This window comes from Silene latifolia, chromosome 7 (assembly GCF_048544455.1).
Source record: "Silene latifolia isolate original U9 population chromosome 7, ASM4854445v1, whole genome shotgun sequence".
NCBI lineage: Eukaryota > Viridiplantae > Streptophyta > Magnoliopsida > Caryophyllales > Caryophyllaceae > Silene > Silene latifolia.
In genome coordinates, this window is record NC_133532.1 from 66206892 (window position 1) to 66227636 (window position 20745).

Below are 20745 nucleotides of genomic sequence, written 5' to 3' on the forward strand. Positions count from 1 at the left end.
TTGAGCAAGGAGCCTCCGGGATTATCCGAGAGAAGGGCTTCTCCATTTCGTAGCTTGGCGAATCTGGGCGTCCTAGGGTGAAGACGGGCTGATTTGAAGTTCACGTAGCAAGGAAAATCCCCCTGTCCAGGAATCCGCCCGTCCCGAGCGAAATCCGAGCGTCCTGAGCTTCAACCCGAGCGGGTTGAAATTGACCCGAGCGGGTTCACAGTATCCCGCTCCAGATAGACTTGACCCGCGCGGGTTGAGCTGCTATTCCCTTTCTTTTTGCTTTTAAGCCTAAGATTCCTCCATATACTCTTTATTTATTCTTCCTTGGCCATCATTCTTGCTTCCTCTTCATACTTAGTCCATCAAATATCGTCAATAAGCTTCCAAATATGCACGAAAGACGGGAATTTCCGCCTTATTATCTTCTTTCCTACAAAACATGTAAAATGCACTAGGAAAGCAAATAGGAAGGATTTGACGGATAAAATGGTCATGAAATGTTATAAAAGTATGCAAAATAGGCTCAATTAGGGGACTAAATGTGCGCAAATAATGTTCACATCAAATATCCCCAAACCGAACCTTTACTCGTCCCGAGTAAAGAGGTGACAAAAACTAGACCTTTATTTAAACTATCCTAATAACATAGCCGATATGAGACAATTAGCGGGTCTCACTCCGCCCCTTCAACTCACAACAAGACAACCATGAGGTAGGATGCCTTCTTGCAAGGCAAGGTGGGTCTTGCCAAAATGGCGACACATCCAAACATTAAGCACACAAAAACACATAATGGATGCATCTACAAAAAGAATAGCCACTTTCCTCATCTAAGTGGCGGAAATTATCTACAAGGGAAGCAATTCAAGGGTACACAATCCTTCATAGATGCAATTTGTTCAAACTACTAAGCCTAGAAGGATACCAATAAATCACCTCCAAAAGGTGTCAAGCTAGGGTACCTTTGTCCTCAATCGTTAAATGCTTTTGTCAAGAGTAGACTTCCTATGGTGTTAGAAACACTGGAGGATCGCGGAATTCCCCCTCTTGCCTAGACAAGAAGAAGGGTCGTCCCCTCTCTACCATGCACAAAAATGGATATGATGGATAAAGGGATCAATAGATATTTGAGTTTCACTTTGGGAGTTTGCTTTTGTTTTTGTTTTTCCCCCCAATTTCTTGTGGTATTTGACATTTGAGAACACTTTCTTTGCCATTTCTTTTTGATTTTTGGCATTTCAATACTTGACAACTTTTTGCATTTCTTTTTGAACATTTTCAAAGTCACCCCAATTAGTAACGAGGGTGCCTTGTATTTGAAGCTTTTAGGAGTTCTATTTTTGCTCCTCTTTTCATTTGATGCATTTTTGCAAACTTTCTTTCACTTTTCATTTCATTGAACTCAAATTGATTTCTTTTTTGTTTTGTGCCCATTCCCTTTGATGACAAAAATGTGGTAGAACATGGATGAATGATGGATGCATGGTTTCAAGGGTCACCTTGGAATAAACGGTAGCCAAGGAGTTATCACACCACAAGGTACTCTTGACTAGGCCTTAATCCATGGGTCAAAGGATACTAGCATGACACATCCTAGGGTGTTTTACAAGCATTCTAACAAGCAAAGTCTTAAGAAGAAAAAGCATCTACTAGGTCCTATATACACTTGTCAAGCTTCCCAAGTAGACGGTTTCGCAAAATTTTTCTAACATGCAAACTACATGCCATGATGCAACTAGCATATAAACATCCTAATGCAAATGATTCTACCAACTAATATGCCATATAAACTAAATGCAAGTCCTAAATTCACATTGTTGTACCGCATCAATCAAAATAAAGCCACATAGTCATTAACATAAAGAGGAAAAACGAGATTGGAAAGATCATACCATGCGGTCTTCAATATCCTCATGTCTCGGATGTGGCGTAGTCAATCAATGTGAACAAGGATGAACAAACACAATATATACAATAACAATATATACAAGACTACACTACAAAGGAAATGAACATGTTTTTGGATTTTTCAATTTTTCAAATTTTTATGGTTTTTGTTTTTATGAAATTAAAAGACATATTTTTGTGATTTTTCGAAATTTTTCAATTTTTATGCATTTTTGGAATATAAATTCCCATCCCCCACTTTATTTTGGACATTGTCCTCAATGTACATGTAGGAGTAGGAATGAAAAAGAAAAGCATGTTTTTGGATTTTTGATTTTTTTGAAATTGAAGTACAAATGCAATGATATGGTATGAATGAATGCATGCTCTAACTAAATGCAATTCTATATGACATATATAACAAGTGAATGCAATCTAAACTATACTATATGATGCATGATAAATGCTTAAGTCACCTATGATCAAACCTCCCCAAACCGATTTAAACACTATTTCTAGTGTAGAAATGAATAGGTTTGGCCATTAGTAACTAAGCATGAATTCTAGTCTATATGCAACTATCTACATGAATCATGTGGGATAAATACAATGCAAACTAATCTAATCATGTGAGGTATAATACAATGCAAACTATACATGAGAAATAGGGAAAGAAAGGTCTCACAATCACGATCTCAATCAAAGCCTCTATCACTAAGGCCATCATCATCTTCATTACTTTCTTCTTCTTCTTCCCCTCCTCCTCCTTGGTCATCTTCATTCAAGCCTTGGTTTGGGAACACAAGGTGCGGTTGCACCCAAGAAGGCCTAGGACCATTAGGATCAATAAACCCTTGTTGTGCCATATGATAATATTGAGGATAGAGGGCGAAATAGTTGTCTTCTTGCCCTCGGTGCATCCTAACATCCATGTTGCTTATCATACCCATCAATATATCCATGGCCGATGGCGGGCTACTCGGGCGAGGGGGAGAAGGTGAAAAGGGTCGGTAGACATGGGGGTATGGAGGTATCTCCGCATACGAGGGCCGAACACCATGAAGGAATGGTGGAAATCCAAGGCTTGGACCTTGGGACGGTGATGGTGCATGGGAAGGAGTAGAAGGTGCCTCCTCACGTCTCCTAGGTGGTGGAACCCTAATCCTCTCAATGGGGAGGAGGTAGCTCGGCATGGGTGCAAGGTAACTCGACCTAGGTGTGATAGGAGGAAGGTCCCAACAAGGAAGGGTGAATGTAGTGCTTCCCTTGGTGTACCAATCAATACCTCCCAAATCATTATGTTTGCACCATTTGTGATGCCTAAAGATGACCCTCTCATTAAGTAAAGTATCTCCGGGTAGAGGCTCATATCTCCCATCATCATTAAACCCCGGACATAAAGCATCGGCCATCCTAGTCACAAGACCACCCATCACAATTCCCTTTGATTTTGTCTTACCCTTTGAAAGATTTCGAAATCGGACAAGTAATTCAAGAGCGGGATTAAAGTTGTACTTTGGCAAACCTTGGACATTCAAATATGACTCAAGAGAAGTCATGTCAAGTTGACTCACACATCCCGTGTCACTTCTACCATGAATAGTCCCCGCTATAAATTGATGCCACATTCTAATAACCGGGTGATGAATGTAAAAGGCATGACACCTCTTAAAACCCTCTAATTCCAACCCGGTGATTGCTCTCCACAAATGTGACTCCGTGAACCCCACGGGCTTTTCAAGGTCGGTCTCGGGTATCGCAAGCCCAAAGATTTCACCAAAGGTACCCAAATGCATTTGATGGGTCTCATTACACAACCTAAATTCCAAAGACACCCCATATGTCTCTCCTTCAAATACTTTGAGACTAGACAAGAATTCCAAGGTGAGGCTAAGGTAGGTTTCCTCATGCATATTAAATAAAGTCTCAAGACCCATTTCTCTAAATAAGGACTCGGTTCGTCCTTCAATACCAAGTTTATCCAAAGTTTGACGACAAATGAAACGAGTGGGTTCGAACTCCTTACCAAGTAGTTTCAAAAATCGCTTCCTTTGCTCATTTTTGATGAATACTACCTCCGGGAAATCATCAAGTTGCTCAATCTCCGGCACTAACTCCTCTTCTTGCATTTGGTACTCCGGTGGAGCATTAGAATTGCTTCCTTTCCTTCTTTTTGATCCCTTAGAAGTAGTAGCCTTACTCTTGCCCCAAAAATTCATTGTTGTAGCCTTGAAATCCACCAAGTATCACTACCCAAGAATGCCACAAATCTTCACAAATAAGAGCCAAACAACCTTGAAAATGCCTTACTAGAACACTAAAAGCAATGTAGTGAAGCTAGAAGGCAAAAATCAAACCCGAAAATTAATTGTTGCTCACGGATTTTTGGAGCTCCAATTTTTGAAATGATGAAAATGGGTGATTTTGAGCAAATAGAAGGTTGGAAAGTTGGTTTTTATTGTGTAGAAATGGTTTAGAATGATTTTTAGAGTAATTAGATGGTGATTTGGTTGAATTTTATGGTTATTTGGGTGAGTTTTGTGAGTTGAGGTTGAGTTTGAAGGTAGAAGATGAAGATGGTAGGTGAGCTTGAGTGTAGAGTGAATTTTATAGGCTGAAAACATGGCATTCACGGGTTAAAGGCTGAACACGGGTGGGGTAGCATTGTTTTGCCCGTGATTCTGTGAAAATGCAGCATGCAGAGGGTGGACCCGCTCGGGACAGAATGAACCCGCTCGGGTTGGCTTCGAACCCGCTCCAGATAATTTCAACCCGCGCGGGTTGAGAGCAAAGAAGGGCGTTTTTCTTAAAATCCGCCCGGATTCTTGGGCAGAGAATTTTTCTTCTTTTCTTGGCCTTCAACCCGCCCGGATTTATCTCGGGATGGACGTCTTTTTTGAAATTATGGCCCAACACCTTTCCCTTGATAACACACTTACTCACAAGCCCAATTTTTCCATTTTCTTCATTTCTTGACATTTTTCATCTTCTCATTTTTATGAATTTCCTTCAAAAACTCAATTAAAAATATGAGATCCCTCCCTTTCATCTCTCATGCAATTAAATGAATGCAAAACTACACTAAATGCATATATACAAATTAATGGTTATTGAGGAACTCCATCAAACCAAGGACTATCAATTAACAATTTCATGGAAAATTATCACTAGCACTCAAAGCACGTAGAAGTCGGTCAAATTCTTGGGAGTGGGACATGAATAGGCATGCATAGCAACACAAGATTATGTAATTGAAAAATGCCCAAGTAAAAGACCGAACAAGCATGTCAAGAGTATTATGACAAAAATCATAAGAAAAATGGATGGAAGGACCATGAAATGGGTAGTTGGTTGGCAATTGGTTCAACCCATCCTCCAAATAGTCAAAATCACCACATTCAATGCAAGTGCTCTCATTATCATCCAAGGTGATTTTAAGGGTGTCTATTTGAGGTTCCCAAATGTCCTCATCAAATTCCTCATCCCAACAAGGTCCATTATCAAAGGGGTTGTCATAGCAAGGCTCACCAAGCTCAACACAATTGTCTCCCTCAAATATGTCATCCTCAAAGGGTGAGTTTTCACTCAAGTTCACATCCATGTCATTCTCACTTTGCCCATTAACATCAAATTCCATGGAGGTTGATTTCATTGAAACACAAGAAGAGTAGGATGACGGCATCCAAGCATTAGTTTCACAATCAAAAATGTACTCCTCCTCATCATCACTCTCCTCATCTAGCACTCCATATTCCCAAGGTGGGGTAATTTTGTGGGCATAGTAGGTTGGCTCAAGGTTATAGGAAGGTTTCTCATCCTCACAAATCTCATTTTCATCATAGTTTTCCTCAATGAATTTTTGAAATGTGGCTTTTATCACTTCCATTCCTTCCTTGGCATTCTCAATGATGTCATGTATAGTTTGCTTAAGACAATAGGCGGTCATGAATTCAACAAATTCCCAAAATTCCTCACAACTCATCTCACATATCCTACCACCACTCAAGTGAAATGCCAAGTTGCGAGTTTCAAGGTTCATGCCATTATAAACAACACAACATGCTTCATAATTTGAAATAGTAAAACCATGATGCCAAGCATGAGTCATATAATCTTCAAATCTTGCAACATATTTATCAAATGATTCATTTTCATATTGCCAAAAAGTGAATGTAGACATGTTGGGCATGTGAAAAAGAACAAGTACAAGAAATAAATTCCCAAGGAACCAAAATTCCTCAAGAAGCACAACTAAAACTAGACAAAAGAACAATTCAAATAAACAACACCGTCCCCGGCAACGGCGCCATTTTGATGTGGACGATGTCGTCGCTCATCCAATCAAACACATTTATAAAACTCAACAAACAACTAGCTAGTGGTAAGTCGAGGTCGATCCATGGGACGGTGGTTACTCAAATTATTCAATCTAATTATGGTTATGCTTGGGGTTGTCACAATTATAATGGGTTGATGATTCTAAGCTAATAAAGGCAATAAACAAGCAACAAAAGGAAAGATGTAAACAATTGATTAAAAAGCACTAGGGTGTCATGGGATTATAGGGGAATCATGGGATATGATCATACAAACATGTTCTCAAATTATAAGCAAGCAATTATTGTTGTGATGGATTGAGTTGGGTTATATCTTACAATCCTAGGAAAGTTTGGGTCCCGGAGCCGAATCGATTAGATTGTACAACACCTACAAGTCGACTTAATCTTCCCTACTCAACAACATGCATGGTGTAATGAGACTCGAGTTGGGTTATGTCTTACAAGTCTCATTGAAAAGATAGGAGATGATAGTAAATGCAAGGATTCATAGGCTTAGCATTTCATCAAACATAACATGTGCATGAGTTGAGATCAAAACAAGCAAGCAAATAAAACATGAAAGCATATTAATTTAAGCATGAATCATTCCCCATGTTGGTTTCCCCTAATCACCCATTAAACCCTAGCTAAGAGACTACTCACTCATCATCATATTGAACATGCTAGCAAGGTTGTCAATCATACTAACATAGTGAAACATGATGAACAAGTAAGAAAGATTAACAATAATTAAAACAAGGATTAAGAGAATTATACCTATGGAGATTCCAATAATAATAATGCAAAGAATAATAGAAGAACTTGATGATTGATGGAAGGTTGTCAATCTCCCAATAAACCCAATAATCTTCTAATTACCCAATAATAAACTTGAATTCCTCAATAATAAACTTGAACAATGATTAAAGGAAAGATTAATGTATATTTTGTGGAAAGATTAAATGATAATCTATTCTAATCTACTACTAATCTAATCTAAGGAAGGATTCCTAATATGAGAACTTGATTCTAATCTAATAAAACTTGATGGTTTGATTATTACAAATGGGGTATTTATAGTGGAAATTAGGGAGGATGCATTAGGGTTAACTAAGGGCTAAACTAGTAATTACACTTTTTAAGTTGAGCAAGGAGCCTCCGGGATTATCCGAGAGAAGGGCTTCTCCATTTCGTAGCTTGGCGAATCTGGGCGTCCTAGGGTGAAGACGGGCTGATTTGAAGTTCACGTAGCAAGGAAAATCCCCCTGTCCAGGAATCCGCCCGTCCCGAGCGAAATCCGAGCGTCCTGAGCTTCAACCCGAGCGGGTTGAAATTGACCCGAGCGGGTTCACAGTATCCCGCTCCAGATAGACTTGACCCGCGCGGGTTGAGCTGCTATTCCCTTTCTTTTTGCTTTTAAGCCTAAGATTCCTCCATATACTCTTTATTTATTCTTCCTTGGCCATCATTCTTGCTTCCTCTTCATACTTAGTCCATCAAATATCGTCAATAAGCTTCCAAATATGCACGAAAGACGGGAATTTCCGCCTTATTATCTTCTTTCCTACAAAACATGTAAAATGCACTAGGAAAGCAAATAGGAAGGATTTGACGGATAAAATGGTCATGAAATGTTATAAAAGTATGCAAAATAGGCTCAATTAGGGGACTAAATGTGCGCAAATAATGTTCACATCAGTTATGCCCTTTGGGTTAACCAATGCCCCATCCACCTTTCAAGGTCCAATGAACAGGGTTTTTGGCCCATACTTAAGGAAATTTGCCTTGGTATTCTTTGATGATATTTTGCTATATAGCAAGGGGTGGTCTGAACATTTGGAACACATTAAACTCACACTAGAGTTGATGAGGAAGAACCAACTCTTTCCTAAACCATCCAAATGTTATTTTGGCACCACACAGGTGGAATACCATGGGCATGTGATCTCTAGAGCTGGCGTAGCAACTGACCCCACAAAAATTACAGCAGTTAAGGAGTGGCCAACTCCTAACACAGTAAATAAATTGAGAGGATTCCTTGGCTTGACAGGGTACTACAGGAGGTTTATTAAGGGGTATGGACCTATCAGCAAGCCTCTTACCAATTTGCTGAAGAAAAATGGGTTTAAGTGGTCCCCAGTAGCTGAAGAAGCTTTCAGCACACTCAAGGAAGCTATGATTACAACTCCTGTCCTAGCCCTCCCAGACTTTAGTCAGCCTTTTGTGGTGGAGACAGATGCCTCAAGAGAGGGTATTGGGGCTGTGTTGATGCAAGGTCATCATCCCATTTCTTTTATTAGCAAGGCATTATCACCTAGACATCAAGCCATGTCAGTTTATGAACGAGAACTATTAGCTATCATACATGCTGTCTCTAAGTGGAGTCAATATCTCACTGGAAGACATTTCATTATCAAGACTGATCACCAAAGTCTAAAGTATTTGTTAGAGCAAAGAATCACTAACCCTCTACAACAGAAGTGGCTAGCCAAGTTACTGGGGTTTCACTATGAAATAGCTTACAAGAAGGGCAAAGACAACATAGTTGCTGATGCTCTTTCTAGAATGCACAGTTCTGAGTTGAATGCACTGTACCTCAGCTCACTCAGCACTGACCTGTATGCCTCTCTACAGGAAGCTTGGAGCAAAGACCCTCAGCTGGTTAAAATGGTGGAAGAACTTAAAGCTAACCCTGATTCACATAAGGGGTACAGCTGGTCTGGAGAACAATTAAAATGGAAGGGCAGGTTGGTGGTAGGGAGACATGGTAATCTACCTCATAAGCTGCTTACCCTCATGCATGATACCTTACAAGCCGGACATTCTGGCATAGAAGCTACTTATCAAAGATTGAAGCAAAGGTTTTTCTGGAAGGGAATGAAGTCTGATGTACCGAAATATATACAACAGTGCCAGGTGTGCCAGTAATGCAAGCATGACACAGTTGCATCACCAGGAAAACTACAACCATTACCTATACCTGAATCAGTTTGGACTGACATTATTATGGACTTTGTGGAAGGATTGCCAAAGTCCATGGGGATGAACTCTATCATGGCGGTAATTGATAGGCTGAGCAAATATGGGCACTTTGTACCTCTAAGTCATCCATACACAGCTGCTGATGCCGCACAAGCCTTCTTTGATTACATTTATAAGTTACATGGGATGCCAGAGACTATAGTATCTGATAGAGATTCAATTTTCCCGAGTAACTTCTGGCAAGAGTTGTTTGCTGTGCATAGGGTCAGCTTGAACCTAACCTCATCCTACCACCCACAATCTGATGGCCAAACAGAAGTACTAAACAGAGGCTTAGAGACTTATCTCAGGTATTTTTGTAGTGAAGCACCCTTAGACTGGTGTAAATACCTGCCTGCTGCAGAATACTAGTACAACACAACATTTCATAGTGCCATTAAAGCAACTCCTTTTGAAGTCCTGTATGGGAAGCCCCCCCTGTCCATTTACCTTATATGCCTGGTGTTAGTAAGGTAGATGCAGTGGATCGAGTTTTGGTTGATATAGAAGAGACACTGCAGTCCGTTAAATTTAATCTAGCTCGAGCTCAGAACAGGATGCAGCAGCAGGCTAACAAAAAAAGGACTGGCAGAGAATTTGAAGTAGGTGACTATGTGTATTTGAAGTTGCATCCTTATAGACAACATTCTGTTTATGCTAGAGTCAACCAGAAACTGGCAAAGAAATATTATGGCCCTTATAAGGTCTTGTTGAGGATTGGGAAAGTGGCTTATAAGCTAGCCTTACCAGCAGGGTCCAAAATTCATCCCACCTTTCATGTTTCCTTACTCAAAAGGCATTATGGACCTAATCTAGCAGCTGCACCCTACCCCGAGGACCCCACTATTACTGAACCTGAGGCTGTCCTAGCCAGGAAGGTTGTTAAGAGAGGCAGAGTTAATGCAACTAAGGTTCTTATCAAGTGGAACACTTCCTCTATTGAAGATGCTACCTGGGAATTTTTATATGACCTACAGAAGAGATTTCCTCAATTTGATCCTTGGGGACAAGGATTCTCTGAAGAAGAGGGTATTGATACAACCCAGAGTAGTACTGCTGCAATTAAGAGCGTGTGCAACACTGACTCCAAAGGGAATTACCAAGCTGACAATGCAAGGGATGAGGTCATAACAAATTCTGGTACTCTTAATTATGACATGAGGACAAACTAAGAAAACCTCCTTCCATGTGCACCGTTGGAGAGCATCTTAATTTAGGATTTTACTGAATTAATTAAGTGGTTGTAATTATCTCTATGGAGTAACCACCAAGTCATTCCTCTAATATATAAAGGGGAATATGCATTGTTTTACACACACTTGAAATTAATATAATCATTCTCTTCTTCCTCTAAATTACTTCTGTGAAATTCTATAGCCTATCACTTGAAATACCAGTGAACAACTATACTGTTATCAGCATCAAATAAAGTAAAAGAGGAAATAAGGAGTATAATCATATACTCAATCTAAGGGTTGGCCCAACTACCTAAGGTATAAACAAGGCCCAATCAAATGAATACGGTAAGTCCGACATAAGAAGCATGTGAAATCCAACAAGTTCAACATGACAAACCCGACTGAGAAAGCATAACGAGCCCGGTTGAATTAACATATTAAGCCCAAATGAGAAAGCATAACAAGTCCAATACACCATAATCACTCACCCAATTACACAAAACAAGTACACCACAAGACGAGTTCATGAGCAAGTTTCAGACGGTAAATTTACGTCGACATTTCTACTTAAAACAACCACCAACACACACCACAATAGCCACCATTATCCACCAACTCAGCCGTGGACAACCAGGCCAAACCGCCCAATACACTCCCACGTCGAGGCCAACACCAAAGCCCAAAAGACAGATTTAGCAAACACTATAACAACCTAGCCAATATGGAACATTAACACGACATTAACAAGGTAAAAGCACGCACTTATATACATGAGACGGAAACGAAAGCAGTTAAACTAAGCAACCAACACCCAACCCCACGGTCAGCCCTTTTCACGGCTAAAACAGACCCACACCGTCAATGAACAACCTGCAAAATGACAATCAAAACAGAGCCCAAATCAGGCCGTGACATGCCACCCAACAATTACCATTTTGACTGCCCCCAACCACCATTTTGACCACCCCAAAACAGAGCATAAAACCAGCCAATATTAACACCAAAACTGTCCCAATTTCAGCACAAAAACCATCTTTCACGGCTCCAAGGACGACATCCAGACAATCCACTTCAAATAAGCATTTAAACAGACTAATAAAACCACATATTCGACCACACAAATTAGAGGGACTTAATGGACCAAACTTTATGACAAATAAGGGTATAAAACCGAGCTAGGGGACAAAATTTTTACATTTTTGTCGAGTAACCTATCACCGTTACCTTATAACTTCTTCAATCTCCGGGTGAATCATCTAAAAAGTACGAGCCTCCCTTCGGGTCTTCAAGTTCTTCAACTAGAAGAAAGAAAACGAGTTGTTTGAGTCACAAAACTGAGTTTGTCTTAAGATAGCATTTTTGAAATCTACACAAAACAGAAACTTTCTTACCTAGAAAGATGGAGGATTGAAAGGGAAAGCTAACGGCGCGAGAATTAAGGAATTTGGTCAAGAAAAGGAGACAAAATCCGAGTTCTAAGCTTGCACAAAAATGGCGATTTGGCTCACTGTTTGATTTTTGTTGTTTGTGCTGGTTATTTCAAGAAAAGAAGGGAGAAGGGAAAAATGAGATGTGGGTTGGGATTGGTCCACTGCTTTTTGTGAGTGTGTGAGAGTAAGAGTGTTTTTTTTTTATTAAATTAGTTAGGTGCAAAAGTAAGTGGTGTGTTGTTGGTATGTGATAGGTCGGGATTAGACTAGTCTCACATTTGAAAAAGTGACGATCTTGCTAGGTGGGTTTACGACTTAAATATACTATAACTTAAGACGAAAATTATTATTATTATTATTATTATTATTATTATTATTATTATTATTATTATTATTATTATTATTATTATTATTATTATTATTATTATTATTATTATTATTATTATTATTATTATTATTATTATTATTATTATTATTATTATTATTATTATTATTATTATTATTATTATTATTATTATTATTATTATTATTATTATTATTATTATTATTATTATTATTATTATTATTATTATTATTATTATTATTATTATTATTATTATTATTATTATTATTATTATTATTATTATTATTATTATTATTATTATTATTATTATTATTATTATTATTATTATTATTAGGGTAAATTGATAACTTATACCTAGTATAAGTCCACGTTTTAAATTTTATACCTAAGATATTTTTTTCAAAACTTATACCTAACTTCCTATTTTCCTTCATATTTAATACCAAATTTTACCTCCGACAAGAAAAATGACAAGATTCCGATTAAAATCAAGTTTTAATGACAAAATATGATGTTATTGCCAAATTTTCCCCTGATTCACTTCACCTAATGTTTCAACCTTACACTGCCGCCATCACTGCCCAGTACCACAGTCCCCTACATCTAACAACACCACTATCATCATCCAATACCGCCTCCATCTAACACCACCGCATCGTAGCTGCCCAATACCGCCTCAATCTAACACCGCCATCAACACCGTCCATGACGCACAATTACCAGCTACCTAGCACCACCACCAACATCCCGCAACACCGCTCACTCACCACCAGAATTGACCCACCACCTCAAGCATTGGCCATCATAAACACACACCACAAGCACGCCCGACACTTCCAAATCAGACCCACCTTTCACAAATCCACCATAAAACCCACTACCACAAGCCTCGACTGGATTAATGGTGATGAACAAGGGCGTTGGTGAGGGTTCATATGTTTTGGTTTTTGCGTTTAACTAGGGTAATTGATTGGCTGAATTTGTGGGCGAAGGCACATAGGAATTTGGTACTACTCGTGGCTGTCGGAGACTCGGAGGCGGCTGATTGATGACGTGACACAAAACCACAAATGGGAATCGATTCTTAATTGGTAGCAATATGCAGAGGGAGGTTGCGTGCGACGGAGTAAGATGCAGGTCGTCGGTAAGGGTGGTGGTCAAAAATCTTGATGGAATAAAGTGGTCGGATAACTAGTTGTAGGTATTGAATTATGGTGAAGGAGTGTAGAGGGGTTAAAGATTAAGGGCAAAGTGGTCACGTTGTCATTTTTTTCGCCGGAAATGCGACTTGGTATTAAGTTTGAATGAAATTGGGATGTTAGGTATAAGTTTTGGAAAAAAGTTATCTTAGGTATAAAGTTTGAAAAATGATAGTATTCGAGAAAAAGGACAATTTAGGAACAGGTGGTCGTGTGTCTCTTGTGCACTCTTACACAAGACACAACGGTTAATCATGATCATACCTCAGCTGATAACTTGTCCAAGGTAGCCAATTTGTGCTACAAAGCAATGCTAGCTATGATCCTATGCTTGGGAAGAATAGAATTACTCTTAATAGCTCTTGCCCAGGACTGATCTGGGTAATGAGTTCTCAAGAGATTGTAGGCCTTCCCCATAGAGTAACGTCCATTAGTAACACAGCTTGGAGAGCATCCTTTGCTTCAGTTATCCCCCCCTGTCATATTAATGCAGTAATCCCTAGCAGCTAGAATGCCTCTCAAAGACTCTGAAAAATTATCCTTTGCACCAACAGTCCAGATATTATCAGTTTGAAGGCAATAATGCTGTGTCCAGTTTGCTCAGAGACTAGAATTTGGACTATCAAGCAGCCAGACCCACCTAAGAGTTAGGCCCTATTCCATGCCATAAGCTCCTTAAGGCCAAATCCTCCTTCATCCCAGGGTGGACATATGCTTTTCCAACTTTTGAAGACCAACTTCTTAGCATCTCCATGAACCCCCCAAAAGAAATCTTTACAGAATTTGTTGATTAACTTTGCGGAGTAGTAAACCAGTACACCAGAAGTTTTCCAAGCAAAAAATAACTGAGTTTATAAGTTGAAGCCTCCCTGCATAAGACAACAATTTTGAAGACCAGTGATGGATAGCTCCTTGTACCTTGGTAATCAGCACACTAAAGATATCCTTAGTGAGTCTAGTGGTATCCATTGGTATACCCAAATATTTGAAGGGAAAAGTTCCTTCAGTATAACCAGTGTTATTCAGAATAGCAGCTTTCACAGTATCAGATGTCCCTCCAAAATAATACTGGTTTTATCTTTATTTGCAACTAATCCAGACCAGGCACCAAAAGTGTTAAGAGCATCAGTGACAACTTGGACAGATGGGACATCATCCCTAGGGAATATCATCAGGTCATCTGCAAAGATGAGATGGGTGAGCTGCATTCTGGCGCATTTACGGTGGTATGACACCTAGGGAGTGCTAGTAATAGTTCAAAGTTTCCTTGAAAGGATTTCCATGCTTAGGACAAAAAGGTAGGGTGATAGGGGATCTCCCTGCCTTAGTCCACTTTTGCCTTTGAAGAAGCCATGTGTTGATCCATTAACCTTAAAAAAGAACCAAGATCCAGATATACACTGCATAATCCAAGTGATAAATTGAGGAGGGAAGTTATAAATTGCCAAAATATTCCTCACATACTCCCACTGTAATGAGTTAAATGCTTTCCTAATATCTATCTTCATAAAACATCTAGGAGTTTTGTATTTTCTGCTGTATCCTTTAATCAGACTCTGAGTAAACATTATGTTCTCATGAATACTCCTTCCCTTGATAAAGGCTGCCTGTTTTTGCCCTATCAACTTTGGCAGAAGGTTTTGCATTCGTACAGCTAGTATTTTGCTGACTGATTTGTAAAAAGTCGAGCAACAAGAGATAGGCATGTAGTCCTGTACAGTAAGAGGCACCTCTTTTTTAGGGATGATAAAATATGATGTTATTGCCAAATTTGCCCCTAATTAACTTCACATAATGTTTCAACCTTACAATGCCGCCATCACTGCCCAGTACCACAGTCCCCTACATCTAACAACACCACTATCATCATCCAATACCGCCTCCATCTAACACCACCGAATCGTAGCTACCCAACACCGCCTCAATCTAACACCACCATCAACTCCGTCCATGACGCACAATTACCAGCTACCTAGCACCACCACCAACATCCCCCAACACCGCTCACTCACCACCAGAATTGACCCACCACCTCAATCATTGGCCATCACAAACACACACCACAAGCATGCCCGACACTTCAAAATCTGACCCACCTTTCACATATCCACCATAAAAACCACCACCACAAGCCTCGACTGGATTTGTGGTGATGAAACAAGGGCGTTGGTGAGGGTTCATATGTTCTGGTGGTTGCGTTTAACTAGGGTAATCGATTGGCTGAATTTAAGGGCGGAGGCGCATAGGAGTTTGGTATTGCTCGTGGCTGTCGGAGACTCGGAGGTGGCTGATTGATGATGTGACACAAAACCGCAAATGGGAATCAATTCTTGATTGGTAACAATAGGCAGAGGGAGGTTTCATGCGACGGAGTAAGATGCAGATCGTCGGTAAGGGTGGTGGTCATAAATCTTGATGGAATAAAGTGGTTGGATAACTAGGTGTAGGTATTGAATTATGGTGAAGGAGTGTAGAGGGGTTAAAGATTAAGGGCAAAGTGGTCACGTTGTCATTTTTTTCGCCGGAAATGCGACTTGGTATTAAGTTTGAAAGAAATTGGGATGTTAGGTATAAGTTTTGGAAGAAAGTTATCTTAGGTATAAAGTTTAAAAAATGATAGTATTCGAGAAAAAGGACAAGATACGAACAGGTGGTCGTGTGTCTCTTGTGCACTCTTACACAAGACACAATGGTTAATCATGATCATACCTCTAGCTGATAACTTGTCCAAGGTAGCCAATTTGTGCTCCAAAGCAATGCTAGCTATGATCCTATGCTTGTGAAGAATAAAATTACTCTTATTAGCTCTTGCCCAGAATTGATCTGGGTAATGAGTTCTCAAGAGATTGTAGGCCTTCCCCATAGAGTAAAGTCAATTAGTAACACAACTATGCAGAGCATCCTTTGCTTCAGTTATCCCCCCCTGTCATATTAATGCAGTAGTCCCTAGCAGCTTGAATGCCTCTCAAACACTCTGAAAAATTATCCTTTGCACCAACAGTCCAGATATTATCAGTCTGAAGGCAATAATGTTGTGTCCAGTTTGCCCAGAGACTAGAATTTGGACTATCAAGCAGCCAGACCCACCTGAGCAGTTGTGCCCTATTCCATACCATAAGCTCCTAAAGGCCAAATCCTCCTTCATCCCAGGGTGCACAGATGCTTTTCCAACTTTTGAAGACCAACTTCTTAGCATCTCCATGAACCACCCAAAATAAATATTTACGTAATTTGTAGATTAACTTTGCTACACCCATTGGGAGTAGTAAACCAGTACACCAGAAGTTTTCCAAGCCAAAAATAACTGAGTTTATAAGTTGAAGCATCCCTGCATAAGACAACAATTTTAAAGACCAGTGATGGATAGCTCCTTGCACCTCGGTAATCAGCACACTAAAGTTATCCTTAGTTAGTCTAGTGGTATCTATTAGTATACCCAAATATATGAAGGGAAAAGTTCCTTCAGTATAACCAGTGTTATTCAGAATAGCAGCTTTGACAGTATCTAATGTCCCCCATAAATAGATACTGGTTTTATCTTTATTTGCAAATAATCCAGACCAGGCACCAAAAGTTTTAAGAGCATCAGTGACAGCTTGGACAGATGGGACATCATCCCTAGTGAATATCATCGGGTCATCTGCAAAGATGAGATGGGTGAGCTGCATTCTGGGGCATTTAGGGTGGTATGACACCTGGGGAGTGCTAGTAATAGTTCTTAGTTTCCTTGAAAGGATTTCCATGCTTAGGACAAAAAGGTAGGGTGATAGGGGATCTCCCTGCCTTACTCCACTTTTGCCTTTGAAGAAGCCATGTGTTGATCCATTAACCTTTAAAGAGAACCAAGATCCAGATATACGCTGCATAATCCAAGTGATAAATTAAGGAGGGAAGTTATAAATTGCCAAAATATTCCTCACATACTCCCAGTGCAATGAGTCAAATGCTTTTCTAATATCTATCTTCATAAAACATCTAGGAGTTTTGTATTTTCTGCTGTATCCTTTAATCAGACTCTGAGTAAGCATTATGTTCTCATGTATACTCATTCCCTTGATAAAGGCTGCCTATTCTTGCCCTATCAACTTTGGCAGGAGGTTTTGCATTCATACAGCTAGTATTTTGTTGACTGACTTGTAAAAAGTTGAGCAAGAAGAGATAGGCTTGTAGTCCTGTACAGTAAGAGGCGCCTCTTTTTTAGGGAATGATAAAATATGATGTTATTGCCAAATTTGCCCCTAAGTAACTTCAAGTAATGTTTCAACCTTACACTGTCGCCATCACTGCCCAGTACCACAGTCCCCTACATCTAACAACACCACTATCATCAACCAATACCGCCTCCATCTAACACCACCGCATCGTAGCTACCCAACACCGCCTCAATCTAACACTGCCATCAACTCCGTCCATGACGCACAATTACCAGCTACCTAGCACCACCACCAACATCCCCCAACACCGCTCACTCACCACCAGAATTGACCCACCACCTCAAGCATTGGCCATCACAAACACACACCACAAGCATGCCCGACACTTCAAAATCTGGCCCACCTTTCACATATCCACCATAAAAACCACCACCACAAGCCTCGACTGGATTAATGGTGATGAAACAAGGGCGTTGGTGAGGGTTCATATGTTCTGGTGGTTGCGTTTAACTAGGGTAATCGATTGGCTGAATTTGTGGGCGGAGGCGCATAGGAGTTTGGTATTGCTCGTGGCTGTCGGAGACTCGGAGGTGGCTGATTGATGATGTGACACAAAACCGCAAATGGGAATCAATTCTTGATTGGTAACAATAGGCAGAGGGAGGTTGCATGCGACGGAGTAAGATGCAGATCGTCGGTAAGGGTGGTGGTCATAAATCTTGATGGAATAAAGTGGTCGGATAACTAGGTGTAGGTATTGAATTATGGTGAAGGAGTGTAGAGGGGTTAAAGATTAAGGGCAAAATGGTCACGTTGTCATTTATTTCGCCGGAAATGCGACTTGGTATTAAGTTTGAAAGAAATTGGGATGTTAGGTACAAGTTTTGGAAAAAAAGTTATCTTAGGTATAAAGTTTTAAAAATGATAGTATTCGAGGAAAAGGACAAGATAGGAACAAGTGGTCGTGTGTCTCTTGTGCACTCTTACACAAGACATAGCGGTTAATCATGATTATACCTCTAGCTGATCACTTGTCCAAGGTATCTAATTTGTGCTCCAAAGCAATGCTATCTATGATCCTATGCTTGGGAAGAATAGAATTACTCTTAATAGCTCTTGCCTAGGACTGATCTGGGTAATGAGTTCTCAAGATATTGTAGGCCTTCCCCATAGAGTAAAGTCCATTAGTAACACAACTATGGAGAGCATCCTTTGCTTCAGTTATCCCCCCTGTCATATTAATGCAGTAGTCCCTAGCAGCTAGAATGCCTCTCAAAGACTTTGAAAAATTATCCTTTGCACCAACAGTCCAGATATTATCAGTCTGAAGGCAATAATGCTGTGTCCTGTTTGCCCAAAGACTAGAATTTGGATTATCAAGCAGCCAGACCCACCTGAGCAGTTGTGCCCTATTCCATGCCATAAGCTCCTTAAGGCCAAATCCTCCTTCATCCAAGGGTGCACATATGCTTTTCCAACTTTTGAAGACCAACTTCTTAGCATCTCCATGAACCCCCCAAAAGAAATCTTTACACAATTTGTTGATTAAATTTGCTACACCCATTGGGAGTAGTAAACCAGTACACCAGAAGTTTTCCAAGCCAAAAATAACTGAGTTTATAAGTTGAAGCCTCCCTGCATAAGACAACAATTTTCAAGACCAGTGACGGATAACTCCTTGCACCTTGGTAATCAGCACACTAAAGTTATCCTTAGTGAGTCTAGTGGTACCCATTGGTATACCCAAATATATGAAGGGAAAAGTTCCTTCAGTATAACAAGTGTTATTCAAAATAGCAGCTTGGACAGTATCAGATGTCCCCCCAAAATAGATACTGGTTTTATCTTTATTTGCAACTAATCCAGACCAGGCACCAAAAGTGTTAAGAGCATCAGTGACAACTTGGACAGATGGGACACCATCCCTAGTGAATATCATCAGGTCATCTACGAAGATGAGATGGGAGAGCTGCATTCTGGGGCATTTAGGGTAGTATGAGACCTGGGGAGTGCTAGTAATAGTTCTTAGTTTCCTTGAATGGATTTCCATGCTTAGGACAAAAAGGTAGGGTGATAGGGGATCTCCCTGCCTTAGTCCACTTTTGCCTTTGAAGAAGCCATGTGTTAATCCATTAACCTTCAAAGAGAACCAAGATCCAGATATACACTGCATAATCCAAGTGATAAATTGAGGAGGGAAGTTATAAATTGCCAAAATATTCCTCACATACTCCCACTGCAATGAGTCAAATGCTTTCCTAATATCTATCTTCATAAAACATCTAGGAGTTTTGTATTTCCTGCTGTATCCTTTAATAAGACTCTGAGTAAGCATTATGTTCTCATGAATACTCCTTCCCTTGATAAAGGCTGCCGGTTCTTGCCCTATTAACTTTGGCAGAAGGTTTTGCATTCGTACAGCTAGTATTTTGCTGACTGACTTGTAAAAAGTCGAGCATCAAGAGATAGGCTTGTAGTCCTGTACAGTAAGAGGCACCTCTTTTTTAGGGAATGATAAAATATGATGTTACTGCCAAATTTGCCCCTAATTAACTTCACCTAATGTTTCAACCTTACACTGCTGCCATCACTGCCCAGTACCACAGTCCCCTACATCTAACAACAGTATTATCATCATCAAATACCGCCTCCATCAAACACTACCACATCGTAGCCGCCCAATACCGCCTCAATCTAACACCGCCATCAACACCGTCCATGACGCACAATTACCTGCAACCTAGCACCACCACCAACATCCCCCAACACCGCTCACTCACCACCAGAATTGACCCACCACCTCAAGCATTGGCCATCACAAACACACACCACAAGCACACCCGACACTTCCAAATCTGACCCACCTTTCATAAATCCACCATAAAACCCACCACCACAAGCCTCGACTGGATTAATGGTGATGATACAAGGGCGTTGGTGAGGGTTCATATGTTATGGGGGTTGCGTTTAACTAGGGTAATCGATTGGCTGAATTTGTGGGCGGAGGCGCATAGGAGTTTGGTACTGCTCGTGGCTGTCGGAGACTCGGAGGTGGCTGATTGATGACGTGACACAAAATCGCAAATGGGAATCGATTCTTGATTGGTAGCAATAGGCAGAGGGAAGTTGCGTGCGACGGAATAAGATGCAGATCATCGGTTAGGGTGGTGGTCATAAATCTTGATGGAATAAAGTGGTCGGATTACTAGTTGTAGGTATTGAA

General features: G+C 40.2%; 1 protein-coding gene across 1 annotated transcript; it reads right to left on the reverse strand.

The window, feature by feature from the left end:
- Nucleotides 1-16277: 16277 nt before the first annotated feature.
- On the reverse strand, nt 16278-17111 carry LOC141590188 (uncharacterized). The gene is made up of 3 exons (XM_074410795.1): nt 16805-17111; nt 16555-16696; nt 16278-16455 (listed from the first exon to the last, which is right to left on the reverse strand). The coding sequence occupies exons 1-3, from the start codon at nt 17109-17111 to the stop codon at nt 16278-16280; spliced, it is 627 nt and encodes a 208-aa protein (XP_074266896.1).
- Nucleotides 17112-20745: the final 3634 nt, after the last annotated feature.